Below are 12,921 nucleotides of genomic sequence, written 5' to 3'. Positions count from 1 at the left end.
GGATTTGCAGTTGGGGACAGAGTGCCTCTGTTTTGGGAAAAGCCCCCAAAGATTCTGTTCTAGGTCTTCCCTGCAGAACCACTGGACCCCAGGCCTTCTTCACATGCTCACTTGCGGCAGGGAAGTTAAGGGGCTTTCTGTAGTTTGCTAGTGTTTTGTCCTGCACCCTCTCTGGGGAGCTGACTAAAGCTCAGTGAGCTCAGGACCGCCCGGCGTGCAGGCTGCTTGACTGACATTGAGTCATTCAGTGAATGTCACCCCTTCCCCAGAGCCCCAGAGAGTCCCTGACCCGGGTCTCAGCCCCATGGTCTGCTCTCTTGCTCTTCCCCTCCCTCCCACGATGCGAGTGCTCAGCCTGCAGGCCTCAGCTCAGCGGGCTGCTCTCAGGGCCCCGGACCGGCCCCAGGCCCGGCCAGGCCTCATGGCGCGCTCATTCACGGGATGGACGCTGGGGCGGGGCTGGCCTCCCAGCTCCCGTGCCACCAAGCTGATGGGCTGCACGGCCAGATCAGTGTCCCGCCCTCAGGGACCATGAGATGTGGCTGGGATCACAACTCCGGCTCAGACGTCCCCTCTCGGCTGCCGTGACCAGGACGAGGCTCTGCAGTGCGCACGGAGGGAAGGCTCTCCCCGGGCGGAGCTGCAGGGCCCACGAGGGGAGCAGGCCCAGAAACAGAGACAAGATGGGAAGAGCCACGTCAGGTAGTCACTGTATTTTATTGGAAAACATTGATATATATTTTTCTTCACAGCTTGAACTGAACACAATATTGCCCGGTTTAAAAAAAAAAAAAAGAAAAAAGAAAAGAAAACCAAAACCCAAACCAAAACACTCCGAAAATGTCCACAGCCTCACGCCTACCTGCCCTTACCCTCAGCTCTTGGCTGGGTCTCCCACTACGGCCCATCCCTCCCCTCCCCTCCCCCAGAGGCTGGGTGCCACAGGGTGGATGAGGAGATTCTCAAAGCTGGGCAGGTCCCAGCAGAAGCCACTTGAACAACCTGGGTGGGGGTGGGGGATGGGGCAAGATGAAATGAACAGAAAAAGGAAAAGAAAAATCCAGACGACCGAACTGCCCACATTGACTTACTTGTCCCAGAGGCGAAAATCAGAAGCAAGGTCACGGATCATGCTCTCCGCTGGGGGGGGGGGGGGGAGTGTGGGGGCAGGCAGGTGGGCAAGGGGAGAGAGGGCACAGAGACAGCACAGGTGTTAAGGAGCCAACCAAGTCACCACGGAGAAGCGGGAGGGGCCGGCTGACCAGGGAGCAGAGCTGCCCTCGGCCGCCAGTCCCCCGGGCAGCTAGCCCACAAGACTGTTTTATTGCAGGTATGTTCTCTCCAGAGCGTGGCGGGGCTCATCTTCCCTCTCCCCACCCTTCAGCTAGCCCGGGGTGGTTTTTGACAGGATCAGTTTGAAGGGGCATAAAGAAAAAAACCAAAGGAGAACCTGTACACGACAAAGCCACATCCCCACATCCGTTCCGGCGAGGGGACCTCGGCGCGGGCGGGCGCGCGCACCACGGCGGAGCGGCACGGGACGTTAGCACCAGGTATTTACAGAACAGCTCGAGATCGCGTCAGAAACACGGGCATGTACAACTGGCAGAGGGGCCAGCCGAGCTGCCCCCACCCAGCTCGACCTCAGAAGTCGATCAGATGGTGTCAGAATAGCAGCCAGTGGGACCTGAGTGGTGTCCACTCTCTCCGTCCCCTTCTGTGAGTCGGCCCCCTCCAGTGGTAAAAAAGAATGCCAGCTTCCAAGACTCCCTTGCCCCTCGACCCCGTCCTGGACCATACATCCAGTCCGCACCCGAACTCCTCAATTCCCCCCAGTCCTTCTGGAATGCCTCTCTTGGCACCCCTGCCCCAAAAGGCTGCTGGGATGTGCACACAGAATCACAGGGCTGGTTGCATGCAACAGCAAAAGGCATGCTCTCCTGCGTGGGCGAGGCCCCCTCCCCTCCCTAGCAGGTCCTGGGACAGGGCTGGCAGCCACCCCAGCACCCAAAATAAGATGACACACGAAAGGGAACAAACCGAAACAGAGGAGAGCCACCCGGGCTGAAGGAGGAGGGCAGAGGCCCCTAGGGGAAGGGGGCCTCATCTTATGAATGCATCAGGCCTTGGAAGATGTGAACGGAAGGGGGGAGGGCAAAAGGAAGAGATGAGGGGCATGGGAGGAGACTCAAGGAGGGAGAAAGAGCAATCATGCAGCTTGGGACAAATCTTTTGTTGCTTTATCAGATTCTCAGTCAATCAACTGGTGTTTGCTAGAACCGGGGAACGCAGGGGAGTGTGGAAGAGAGCGCGCGCGCGAGAAGAGAGAGATCACGAGAACGGGCATCGCCAGCTGCCCACGGGCCTTCACTTGGCAGTCATCATCTGTACAAACTCTGTGAAACGAAACAGAGGAGCAGCAGGTCAGCAGGCGGGCCGGCCGAGCCAGCGGCCCTCCCTGACGTGGGGGACCTGGGGCTCGCTCCTGACGCCGCGACTCGCGCCTACTCCGGAGACGGGGCCCCCGGCGGCCGCTCACCTTCATAATTGACCTGGCCGTCTCCGTCGATGTCGGCCTCTCTGATCATCTCATCCACCTCCTCGTCGGTCAGCTTCTCGCCCAGGTTCGTCATTACGTGACGCAGCTCGGCAGCGCTGATGTAGCCGTTGCCGTCCTGGGCGCGGGGACAGGGAAAGGCTCTGAGCTTGAGACTCCGTGGGGCGGGGACAGCGGGAGAGGCGGCAGGGCAGGGACTGTCAGTCACCCTCGCTCGGCAGGGGAAGGGGGCCTCCTGAGGTCGCAGGGCAAGCTGGTGGCGGAGCTGGCACTCGGACCCAGGCCTCAGAGAAGTGGTGACTCGGCGGCTCCGGCTGTGCTGGGCGTCCCGGGGCCCCACCCGTGCTGTCCCTCCGCCCGAATCCCTGAGCCACTCTGGCAAACGACTGCCTACCTTGTCAAAGACACGGAACGCCTCTCGGATCTCCTCCTCGCTGTCTGTATCCTTCATCTTTCTGGCCATCATGGTCAGGAACTCCGGGAAGTCAATGGTCCCGTTCCCTGGAAGGCGGGGAAGGGAGTCAGGAATGCTCTCGGCCTGGACCCTGGGACACCACCCCAGAGCCCTGGCAGAGGAGGTAACAGGCTCATCCATCGCCCTGAGGAAGGCTCCCGGTGGTCACAAGATGCGACCAAGAATGGGGCTGCCCACCCGCTCCGGGGGGCTCACCATCTGCATCCACCTCATTGATCATGTCCTGCAGCTCTGCTTCGGTGGGGTTCTGGCCCAGGGATCTCATCACTGTCCCCAACTCCTTGGTGGTGATGGTGCCATCTCCATCCTTGTCAAAGAGGGAGAAGGCCTCCTTGAACTCTGGGGTAAGAGAGGGAACGAATCAGAGGTCAAGGACCACCGGGAAAGCCCTCTGTGAAAGAAAGCCAAGGGCGGCCTACAGGAAGGAGCCAGAACAAGACTGCCAGTCCGGGCCCCTCACTTCGGTGCTCAGGGCAGACCCCTTCCTTCAGTCAACATTTATTAAGCACCTCCATTGTGTCAAGGAAAGCTACCTGTCTGGCCAACCTAGCCCAGTGAGGACAGAGGGGAACAGGCTGACGGCTGTCCTTAGAGAATTCTACATTTCTTGGTGGCCCCTGGCTTCGGCCTCTCCCTCAAATGATGAAATGGACTAATGTCATGGAGTGGGCAAGAGTCGAGAGAAATCTCCATCTGAGGTCTGCCCGCCAAGGTCACCTGGCTGGGAAGGGGAGGGGAGCCGGCAGAATCCCTTCGGGGGTACTCGCGGCCCAGGCCCCCTGAGCCGAAGCTGCCGGCTAACGGAGGAGGAGCCGAGCGGCCGTGTGCGGTGGAGCGTGGGGTGCTCGCAGCAGAGCGCGGCTGATGGACGGCGCGTGGGGTGGGGGGGATGGGAAGAGAGGGGCCGGCTGCCAAGCCAGGATGAAGAGCTAGTGGCGCTGAGTGGGAAGGCCACAGCTGGGGACGCATCAGGCGCGGGGAGAGAAGCACGTGGCTGCTGCCCTCCCACTGGGCCCATTTTGGCACCTGGTGCTCCCTACCCCCAAACCCTCAGAGAACAGATGCCTGGCAGCCTATTCCCAGAGAGTGTGGGCTGGGGCGAGGTGGTGGACAGTTTGCTAATGGGGACAGGGTGGAGCGTGTAGTTTGTGTTTGTGTCACATAAGGGCAGAGTTGGGGTGTGGGTGGCAGGTGCAGCGGGAGACACGCACACAGCCGAGAAGCTGTGTCCCCGAGCCTCCCGGCCGCAGGGAGAGGAGTCTCCTTGGGGATGCGGGCACCTCCTTGTGCTGAAGCCTTGTTGTTCTTGTGGACGGCAGGGAGAGGGTCATGGGGGCACCCTGAGCTCATCATCACTGGACAACGAGGTGGTTCTCCAGCTTTCCTTGGTGGGTCTCCATGGCCACTGGGGGCCAAAGTTTAGAAACTGGAGGTGTGACTGTGCGCTGGGGGGTGGGGGAGGGGAGGAAAGGAGAGAAGGCAAGTCCACTTCTGCATCCTCCCGCTTCAGATGCAGGGCATTCAATACTTATTACGCAGCCTGTGGACCTGACAGCAAAGCTGGGGTTGGGGTAGCTGCTGGGGCCCGGGGCCCTCTCTGTGAATCCTTCCTGTCTGCTCTGTGCTGGCCCATGACTACGGAGAGGAACCGAGAGCTGGTTTCTGTCCTCAGCAGCTCACGGTCTTGGAAGAGGGAGACTGAGAAGCCCACTGAGTCACAGAACAGTTCTGCGGTGGTGACCTTTCTGGGGTGGAGGGCCCAGGTGGCTACAAAAATGAATTAGATGGGATTCCAAGATTTCTTTTGGCTTACTGGGGGATATACGACCATTCCTTTATTCATTTATTTGGCCAACAAAAATTTAGCACCTGCTCTATTCTGGGCACTGAAGGTACAGCAGGGACCAACAAAAACAAAGCCCCCAACTCAAGGAGCTCACATCTAGTGACAGGAGACACAGCAGGTGAAGGCATAAAAGACTTCCGGGTAGCGAGAAAGGCTACGAAGGAAATACACAGAGTGACGGGACAGAGGGTAAAGGGAGGCTGTCTGTCTGGGCTGGGGAGTTAGGGAAGGCCTCTCCCAAGATGACATCTAAGTGGAGGCCCAGAGCTCAGGAAGGAGCCGCTCATGCTAGGAGCTGGGGGAGAGTCATTTCTGGCAGAGGAAAGTGACTGCGAGCACGTGCAAAGGGGAGTGCAAAGCACAGGCAAGTGCAGAGGTGGGAGTGACGAGCCACCTCCTGGGCGGCTCCTACAGTGGGACGGGAGCTCTGCAGCCCCGCGGGGAGGCTCACCTTTGGAGCCCAACTGGCAGAAGCTGGGACAGAGCCGGCTTCACCCTGCAGCCACTGAGCAATAAAAGACCCCCGATGACCCACGGCCAGGACAGGAACACAGTTCTGGCATCTGGTAAATGCCTGTCTCAGGACCATGGGGGTTTGGTGTTACTGGGGTACAGTGTGCTCTTAGCCACGGTTCCCAACATTCTAAGCATAAGGCCCAGCATTAACTGAGGTAGGGGCCACACGAGTTCCTCTGTCAGATGCTACTCCTGGCCGGAGTACGACTTGGCTGGGGATGCAGAGGCCTTCGCAAGGCAGGACGAGGAAGAGGAAGGTAGGCAAGCTCACCTGCGATCTGCTCCTCAGTCAGCTGGTCAGCCTGGAAAAGCAAGAAGGAGAGAGTCAGTCACCGGGCTCACCAGCCATGGTCCGCACATCCTGCCGGCTCAGCCCAGGCCCCTCTGGTGAGGCCGGCTCCACAGGGCATCCCATGCACCTGGGCAAAGGAGGTGCATGCCAGGGGCAGGGTCTGCAGGAGAGCCAGGTTCTGGGAGAAGTCTGGTGATTCAGGAAGCTGAGGACTAACTAAAATGGACCAGAAATCCAGGCCTGCCTGCCACGGGGCCCGATTAAATTGCCCAGACCCAAGGGCTTCCAAGCTTGACCTAGTGGTTGGGAGCCACAGTGGGAGGAGGACATCCTGCCCCAGCCCCAGCCCAGCCACGCTGGCACAGCACGGGTCCGTGTCTCAGTGTCGGCGCTGCCGCCGAGAGCCCCAGAGGCTGAGTGAAGGGAGTAGTTGCCCTAGAGGCCTAATCAAGCAGCTCTAGAAGGCTCCAAACTGAAGCAGGCCAGTCCTTGGGTAGGACAGAGGGAAGATGTCTGGGGCTCTTTGCTAGTTTCTGTGTCACCTATTTGGAGGCACCAAGTCCAAGCACAGTGGACGCAGCTGGTGAAAAGTGTCCTAACTGGTAGCTCTGAATTGCTCTGGGTACTCGAAAGAACCCTGGTCAGGCCAGAGGCAGCCGCTCCACTTCCCTGCGCACAGGGCAGGCCCAGGGCACCGTTCTGTTCTGTTCTGTTTCTTTGGGGCGGGAAGGGCCAATGTCCAGGAGGGGACTGCAGTGAGCAGCAGCAATGGCCGCAAAGGCTGTAGGACTGAAGTCAGCATCCCCAGCTTCACTGCAGTTTTTAACCCTTTCCAGCCCTGGCCACTCTGGGGAATGGCCAGTCGGTGGCAGGCAGCCCTTGCTGCATGCGGGGTTTGGGGGTGGGGTAGGGGAGAGGCCCAGACTAGCCTTTTCTGCACTGCTGTCCTCTGGAGGAGCTGGGGGGGTGGGCTGAGGCCTAACAGTTAGCTTCAGGCAGCAAATACATGAATTTGCCTCGGTTTCTGCAAGTGCTGCCAGGAGGGCACCACCCTGCCAGATGCCCAGACAACCGCCCCCTCCTTTATTTCCTTTTACAATCGGGGGAAAGGGGCTCCACGTCCACAGCAGGGCTCTAGCCTTGAGGCCGAGAGCCCTCAAAACTAGTGCAAACTGTCTGCACGGTGGTTCCAGAGCTTCCACTGGAAGCTAGCCGTGAGCCTCCCACCTCCACCCCGTCCCAAATACTAAGAACTGGTCACAGAAGAACTGGTCTGAAGTGCCCTTTACCATTTTTTTTTTTTTTTGAATCGAAGGGAAAAGGAACTTGAGGCCAAGCCCCAAAAAGGCAGAAGGGGAGGGGAAATCAAAATGATGATGACAGAGGAGAGATGGCTAAGGGAGGAGGGAAGGAGGAAGGTAGAGAAGGAAAAACACCATACATGCACATTCTGGAAAAGTCCAAAGTCTAAAGGGAAGGTTAGGAGGCCAAATGGAGACACTTCTGCATTGCCTTCAAAAAAGACGTGGGATTGCCAGGCTTTAAATGCCAACCCGGGAGCTCCGGCCCGCGAGCCCCCTGCTCTGGCCGCTTCCCTTGGCTCCCCCGGGCAGAGAAGCCTGGTCCTGACACCCGAGGAAGCGGCTGGGGGAAAGTGAGAAGACAGGATGGGCTTCTGGTTACCGAGGCCAGGCAATGCCAGGGGAGAGGGAAGAGGAAGGACCGAGGGCAGAGGAGCGGCCTGGGGAGGAGGGCTGCCTTTCCATCTGTTGCTCCTTCTCTTCGCCTGGCCCGGAATGGAAGGAGCCAGCCCGGCCCCTCCCGCCCCCCTCCGCAACAAGCCCAACTGTTCCCCCCTTTGGGCAGCCCCGTCAGGGGCTGGGACAGGTTGCCCCGCACGCCCAGGAGGGGCTCTGAAGGCCTGTGGCTGCCACTCCCGGCCTGCAGGCTGGAAGGCAGCGATGAGGTATGCCACAGCGGGTGACGGGGCTGCTGCAAATAGGCGTGGCTCTGCCCGGAGAGCCGTCAGACACCCTCCCTCCCGGTTAGGAGACCCTCCCCCCGCACCGTGTGGTGAAGCGAAGGTACGGGCTCCAGGCTATAGACCTCACAGCATAGCTGCTGCCCGCGGAACCGGGCACCCAAGAAACTGTCATCGCCAGGGAACCCCTTCTCCGGATTTCTTCCCTTTCCAGAGAGGAAGATTTTATGCTTTCACAAAAATTGTCTCCCAAATAACCGAGCTGCTCTCCTGCTTCACTATCCCTCATCTTCGGCTCCAGCAAGGGGCCGGACGAGAAAAAAAACCCTGGGGTGGGGGAGGGAAGAGGGTATTATTTCTCTGCCCTGACCCAGCCCCCAGCCAATGCCAGAGAGCAGTGTTAGATGAGATCAGAAACCAAGGCCAGGGCCCCTCACCCGGGCCAAGGAGGAGCCACAGCGCTCAGGCCAAAGTCCAAGGCCGGTTACCCGGGACTCGTCCCACCCACACCTTGCTGATTACAAGTGGGAAGAGAAACGAGCTGGGGCCAAAGCTCAGGTCCTATTTGGGAGGTGGGGGGCCCCCTGGCATGGGCCAGGAAGTGCTTGAGGGCCCCCTGAGCGAGGTGCTGCGGGGGGGGGGGGGGACGGGGTAGCGGCAAGAGGAGCCACCGGGTCTGTGTCAGCAAGTAGGAGATCTGATACGCAGCGGCGGCTGCTTGTCCTCCCCAGCCTTGCCAGGGAGGAGGGCTGCGCACGGTTCCGAAGCCGAGCCTGGGGGGGCTGTGGGTGTTGTGGGTGGCAGGGAGCAGGAAAGGACTAGTCTGCTGGTTTTCTCTCAAAGCTCCAGCTGTGTGAATTAACAGAAGCACTCAGTGAGGGCCCCGAACGGAACAAGTGGCCCTCGGGCAGATGACGGGGTCCCTCTGGAGGTACTCTCTGTTCAAGCGCTGCAGCCCCCACCCCGACGCCACGGGAACAGGCGGCCGATTGTCACCGACGCCACACTGTACTGCACTGTCATTTGGCACAAGTGAGGAGATGCAGAGCAGTGCAGGGAGCTGGAGGCCACAAGAAAACCAGCACTCCTGTTTGGAAAAAGCAGCTCTCTCGGTCTGAAAGGGGCAGCGAGGGAGTGAGAGTCCAGGCTTAAAAGGCTGGCTCATTTGATGCATCCCAAACTTTGGTCCCCCACCCCCATTTCATGCAGCTTCAGTGCGCCATAGGGGCCCGAACAACTCCGCCCACCTGCTCCCACTGCCGGGGTGCCTCCTGCCCAGCCCCATTCTTCCTGGGGAAGGGGGACCGTATGGCCACTCCCTTCGGCCTCTGCAGCCCACTCCCCATCTAGACTCAACAGTCTTTGTCCTGGTCCTTCCCTGGAGACTTGCAGGGAGCTGCCCACATCCACCTCCAAATCTAGGCCCACCTTGGCTGCCATTCATTTTCTCCTCCAACACCCCCCCCCCAAGGCCTCCATCCACCTCACCTCCCACCACCCAAGCCAGGCTCCCTCTCTTACCCCCACCTTCTCATGGACCCAACACAACACTCTGCCCCAGCCCCCTCCCATGAAAACCAACCTCCCTAGTTCAACAGCCTCAACCCACTAGTAACCTCAGAATCTTTTCTGGCCGCCCCCCAAATCAACCACGAGGCCTCCTGCTCCCCCACCACTGGCAAGCACCAGTCTCGCCATTCCCTCTTAACCACCTCCCCGACCCCAATCCTTTTCATTCCCTGCAGGCTCCCAGAGCATCTTCTAACCTCCACTGCCACCCACCCCAGGCTCTTCCTCCCCTAAGCTTGCACCTCACCCTCCTCCTCCTTCCTCTGCAATGCTGGTCTTCCGAGAGCCCCCCCTCCCCTCCAGGGTCTGATCTTCACAGGTCGCCCCCATCCCTGCCCCTCTCCCCACCCAGGTCCAGCTACACACGGCCCCCTCTCAGGAGCTCCCCGGCAGCCTGGCCTTCCTCTAATCTCCCTTCCCCGCATCCTTTTAGGACCCAAAGTCTTCATTAGGGCCCAAATACCCCCTTCCCCGGCCAATGCTTCTTACCTCACCCCCCAAGGGGTCCAAACACCCCACCTCAGAGACCCAACGCCCCACCCTGAGTCCAAAAGCCCTTTTTGGGGTCCAAACGCCCCCTTGAGGGTCCAGATGCCCCATCCCGGGTTCAGATGCCCCCTTTGAGCGCTCGGGTGCCCATTTTGTGGTCTAAACACCCCACCTGGTATTAAAAGTCGCTGTTAGAGCCCCTAACCCTCTTCTGGGATCCAAACGTCCCGCTCTGGGTTCGAATTGCCCCGACAGAGGGGCCGAGAGGGGTCCAGGGGCGCTCGCCGGGGCCCCGACACCCCCTACGCTGGGTCCACTCGTCCTCTCAGGAGTCCTGCCCCGCTGCCCGCCTCAGAGCCCTCAGCCTGGGCGGCCCCCAGCCTCACTCACCATGGCGAGGCCGGGGTGTCCGGAGCGCGGGGATCAAGGTTCCTCCGGCGGCGGCAGCAGCTGCAGCAGCTCGAGCTCCGCCGCGCGTCCGCGCCTCCACACTCACTGCCCGCAGCGCGCGCCGCCGCCGCCCGCCCCAACGGTCCTTCAACGGCCGCCGCGCGCGCGCCCCGCCTCGCCCGGCCCCGCCCCGCCCAGCCCGCGCCCCGCCGCACTGCGGCTCCCGCGGATCCCTCCGCGCCCCACGCCGCATCGACGGGCCCGTGGATCTCTCGCTCCCGCCCCACACAGAGCTGGGCTTTGCCTCCTGCCGCGCGCGCGCGCGCGCACCCGCCGCGGGACTACTTTCCGTTGCAGCGCGCTCCGCCCCCCGCCCCGCGTCCTCTCCACTTGCCTCCTGGGCGGAGGGGCACCTCTCGGCGGCGCGTGACGCGTCCCTGTGTGAGCCGCGCCGCTATTGGGCCCGGGCCATGGCGGAAATGAGAGCGCGGTGCCGATTGGTCCGGCCTTCCCTGCAATGCGTCAAACTGGGGCAAGCCACTGCGTGGTGGCGGTGGGGAAGCCTGAAATGTGTGGCTGCGGGGAGCCGTGAGGTGTAACGAGGCCAAGGGAGAAGCTGTGTGGCTGTTAGAGATGCAAATACATCGTCTTGTGGCCAGGGATTGGTAAAAGTGCTGGCGGAAGATGCAAAGGATTATCTCGGGTCTCCCCTCTAACAGATGGAAGATGGTGCAATCCAAAATGCTGGGGTCTGGAAGCCCCGCCCCCAACTGGGCCCTACGAGGTGGCGGGGTCTTCAAGGTTCTGCTTTTCGAGCAAAGGTTCCACCTGTGGGGGCAGGTGTCTGCGCCCTGAGACGCACTCCACAGGTGTGCGGGACCCTTATCCCCATTCACGCTTGATCAGCTCAGAGTCTTTGAAACTGGGGCTGTCACAGGACAGCCTCTGGGAACAGGGCACTCATTCATTCATTCATTCATTCATTCATTCATTCAATAAGCATCGATGGGGCGCCTGCTGTATGCAGGGACCTGTGTTTGGCTGGGCTGGGGAGACCATACTTCCCAACCATTCTCCTGGTATCTCCTAGACCCACCTGATTCTTGCACTTCTCGTTCCAAGGTTCCAGCCATAGGAGGAAAAAGAATGCGAGGGTTAGCTGAAAACTGTTTACTGGAGCTCAGAAACAACCTTGTTTCGATTAGAACAGGAGCTGCCATTCCTTTATGTGCCCCCCCCCCCATTGGCTGAGGAATGGGCAAGTGAGTCAAGCTGGGCCAATCCTTAGTTCCTCCCCTGGGTTTTTGGATCTGGAGTCTGGGGGCAAGAAGCATTTCCTTTACAGGGGCGCCTGGCTTGTTCAGTCAGGAGAGCATATGACTCTTGATCTTGGGGTTGTGAGTTCAAGCCCCACGTTGGGTGTAGAGGTTACTTAAAAATAAAATCTTAAATGAAAGAAGTCTTTTCTTTATGGGTGGTGAGGCTTTGAAGGAATAGGTCCAGCACTGTCTGTGGCCATTTTCCCACTCCTGGAGGAGAGACTAAAACTGAGACCAGGAAGAAGCAAATAAGAGATGGAGGGAGAGTCCTGTTGGTATTCACTTCCCTGGTTCCAGTACTCTTGAGGCCGGGTGCACACCACATGTCAGGACTTTGAGTACACGAACTATTACAATTTCCCTCTTATCCCAAACTAGTTTGAGTTCAGTTTTTATCACTTGCATCCAAAGAATACCTGATGGATATGATCTGGGCTGAACCCTGTCTTGGTCATCAGCACTGACCCTGAAACAGAAGGCCAAGGACCCCAGTCAACATTTGCGGAACAAGTAAGTGAAATGAAGGTAGGCTCATGCTCTCTCCTCCTTCTCTCTGACTCTTTCTTTCTCATGACTCTGAATTTCTACCAGGCAGATCTTAACTCCTGAATTACTTGGGGTTATGAAATCGTAAATATACTACCACTAACGTCTTTGAGGTTTTACTCTGTTCCACGCACTGTTCCAAGCACTTTGTGTGCATTAGCTCATTTAATTCTCAGCCTCTCTATGGATTTGTTACTTAATTCTTTCTTCATTTGATGAAACTGTTGTACTGCCACTGGAATTAGATGAGACCAGAAAGATATGAAGGCTTGACCAAGAAAAGAATCGAAGTGGCTTGCCATACAGGTCACACAGGAAGATGTACAGTCAGGATTTGAACCCAAGCAATATAACCGAAAAGCCCACACTCCTAAACACCATTACACTACCAGTGGGAGAGATAGTATTTATCTTCGATTATCCATTCTCCCTCTCTTCCAGAGTAATAGAAGTATAGCTGGGCGCATTGCCACCCCCAGATAAAAACCACATTCCCCAATCTTCCTTGCGTTTAGACACAGCCTGTGAACAAAGGAGAGAAGCACTTACAGAGAAGGGGGGAAGGTTGGCGAAGGGTTGTTATCAACCAAAAGTTCATTGGAGTAACCTGGAAGTTTGAAGCATAGAGGCTGTTGATTGGCTGAGTTGTGACCACTCTCATTGGCTGGGCTGTTGCTGGGCAGAAGAGAATCTTCCTTCCTTCCTGCTACTGTCCTGAGGTAAGCTTCTGCCTGCTGGGAATGCAAAGTACTCTCTTCCTGTTGGCGTCTGCGGTTGGAGAGAGTGGGAGCTCCCCCTTTTGGCCTCCTGACCTTGTTTTAAGTGAGGTTTCCTTTTATTGATTTTCACACTGAGTCCAGTGGACCCACGCCACAATCTGGTGACCTTGTGATTTCTTTGACCTCGCCTCCCGGTGCTCTCCCCCTCACTCTGTCTGTTCC

The 12,921-nt window shown here is 58.7% G+C and overlaps 1 protein-coding gene across 1 annotated transcript; it reads right to left on the bottom strand.

The window, feature by feature from the left end:
- Positions 1–698: 698 nt before the first annotated feature.
- Positions 699–10,291, bottom strand: CALM3 (calmodulin 3). The gene is made up of 6 exons (XM_026481996.4): positions 10,116–10,291; positions 5,666–5,696; positions 3,228–3,371; positions 2,952–3,058; positions 2,540–2,675; positions 699–2,396 (listed from the first exon to the last, which is right to left on the bottom strand). The coding sequence occupies exons 1-6, from the start codon at positions 10,116–10,118 to the stop codon at positions 2,368–2,370; spliced, it is 450 nt and encodes a 149-aa protein (XP_026337781.1). The 5' UTR covers positions 10,119–10,291; the 3' UTR covers positions 699–2,367.
- Positions 10,292–12,921: the final 2,630 nt, after the last annotated feature.

Source organism: Ursus arctos, unplaced genomic scaffold (genome assembly GCF_023065955.2).
Source record: "Ursus arctos isolate Adak ecotype North America unplaced genomic scaffold, UrsArc2.0 scaffold_19, whole genome shotgun sequence".
In the NCBI taxonomy this organism is placed as follows: Eukaryota; Metazoa; Chordata; class Mammalia; order Carnivora; family Ursidae; genus Ursus; species Ursus arctos.
The sequence above is the reverse complement of the archived record's forward strand: the minus strand, read 5'-3'. Positions and strand labels throughout refer to the sequence as shown.

Excerpts from the sequence above, each read along its gene's own strand:
- CALM3 (XM_026481996.4), bottom strand. Across the intron at positions 3,059-3,227 it reads CAATGAGGTGGATGCAGATG|GGAACGGGACCATTGACTTC; the intron begins GTGAGCCCCCCG and ends CCCGCCTTCCAG. Across the intron at positions 2,676-2,951 it reads CGTTCCGTGTCTTTGACAAG|GACGGCAACGGCTACATCAG; the intron begins GTAGGCAGTCGT and ends CCCCGCGCCCAG.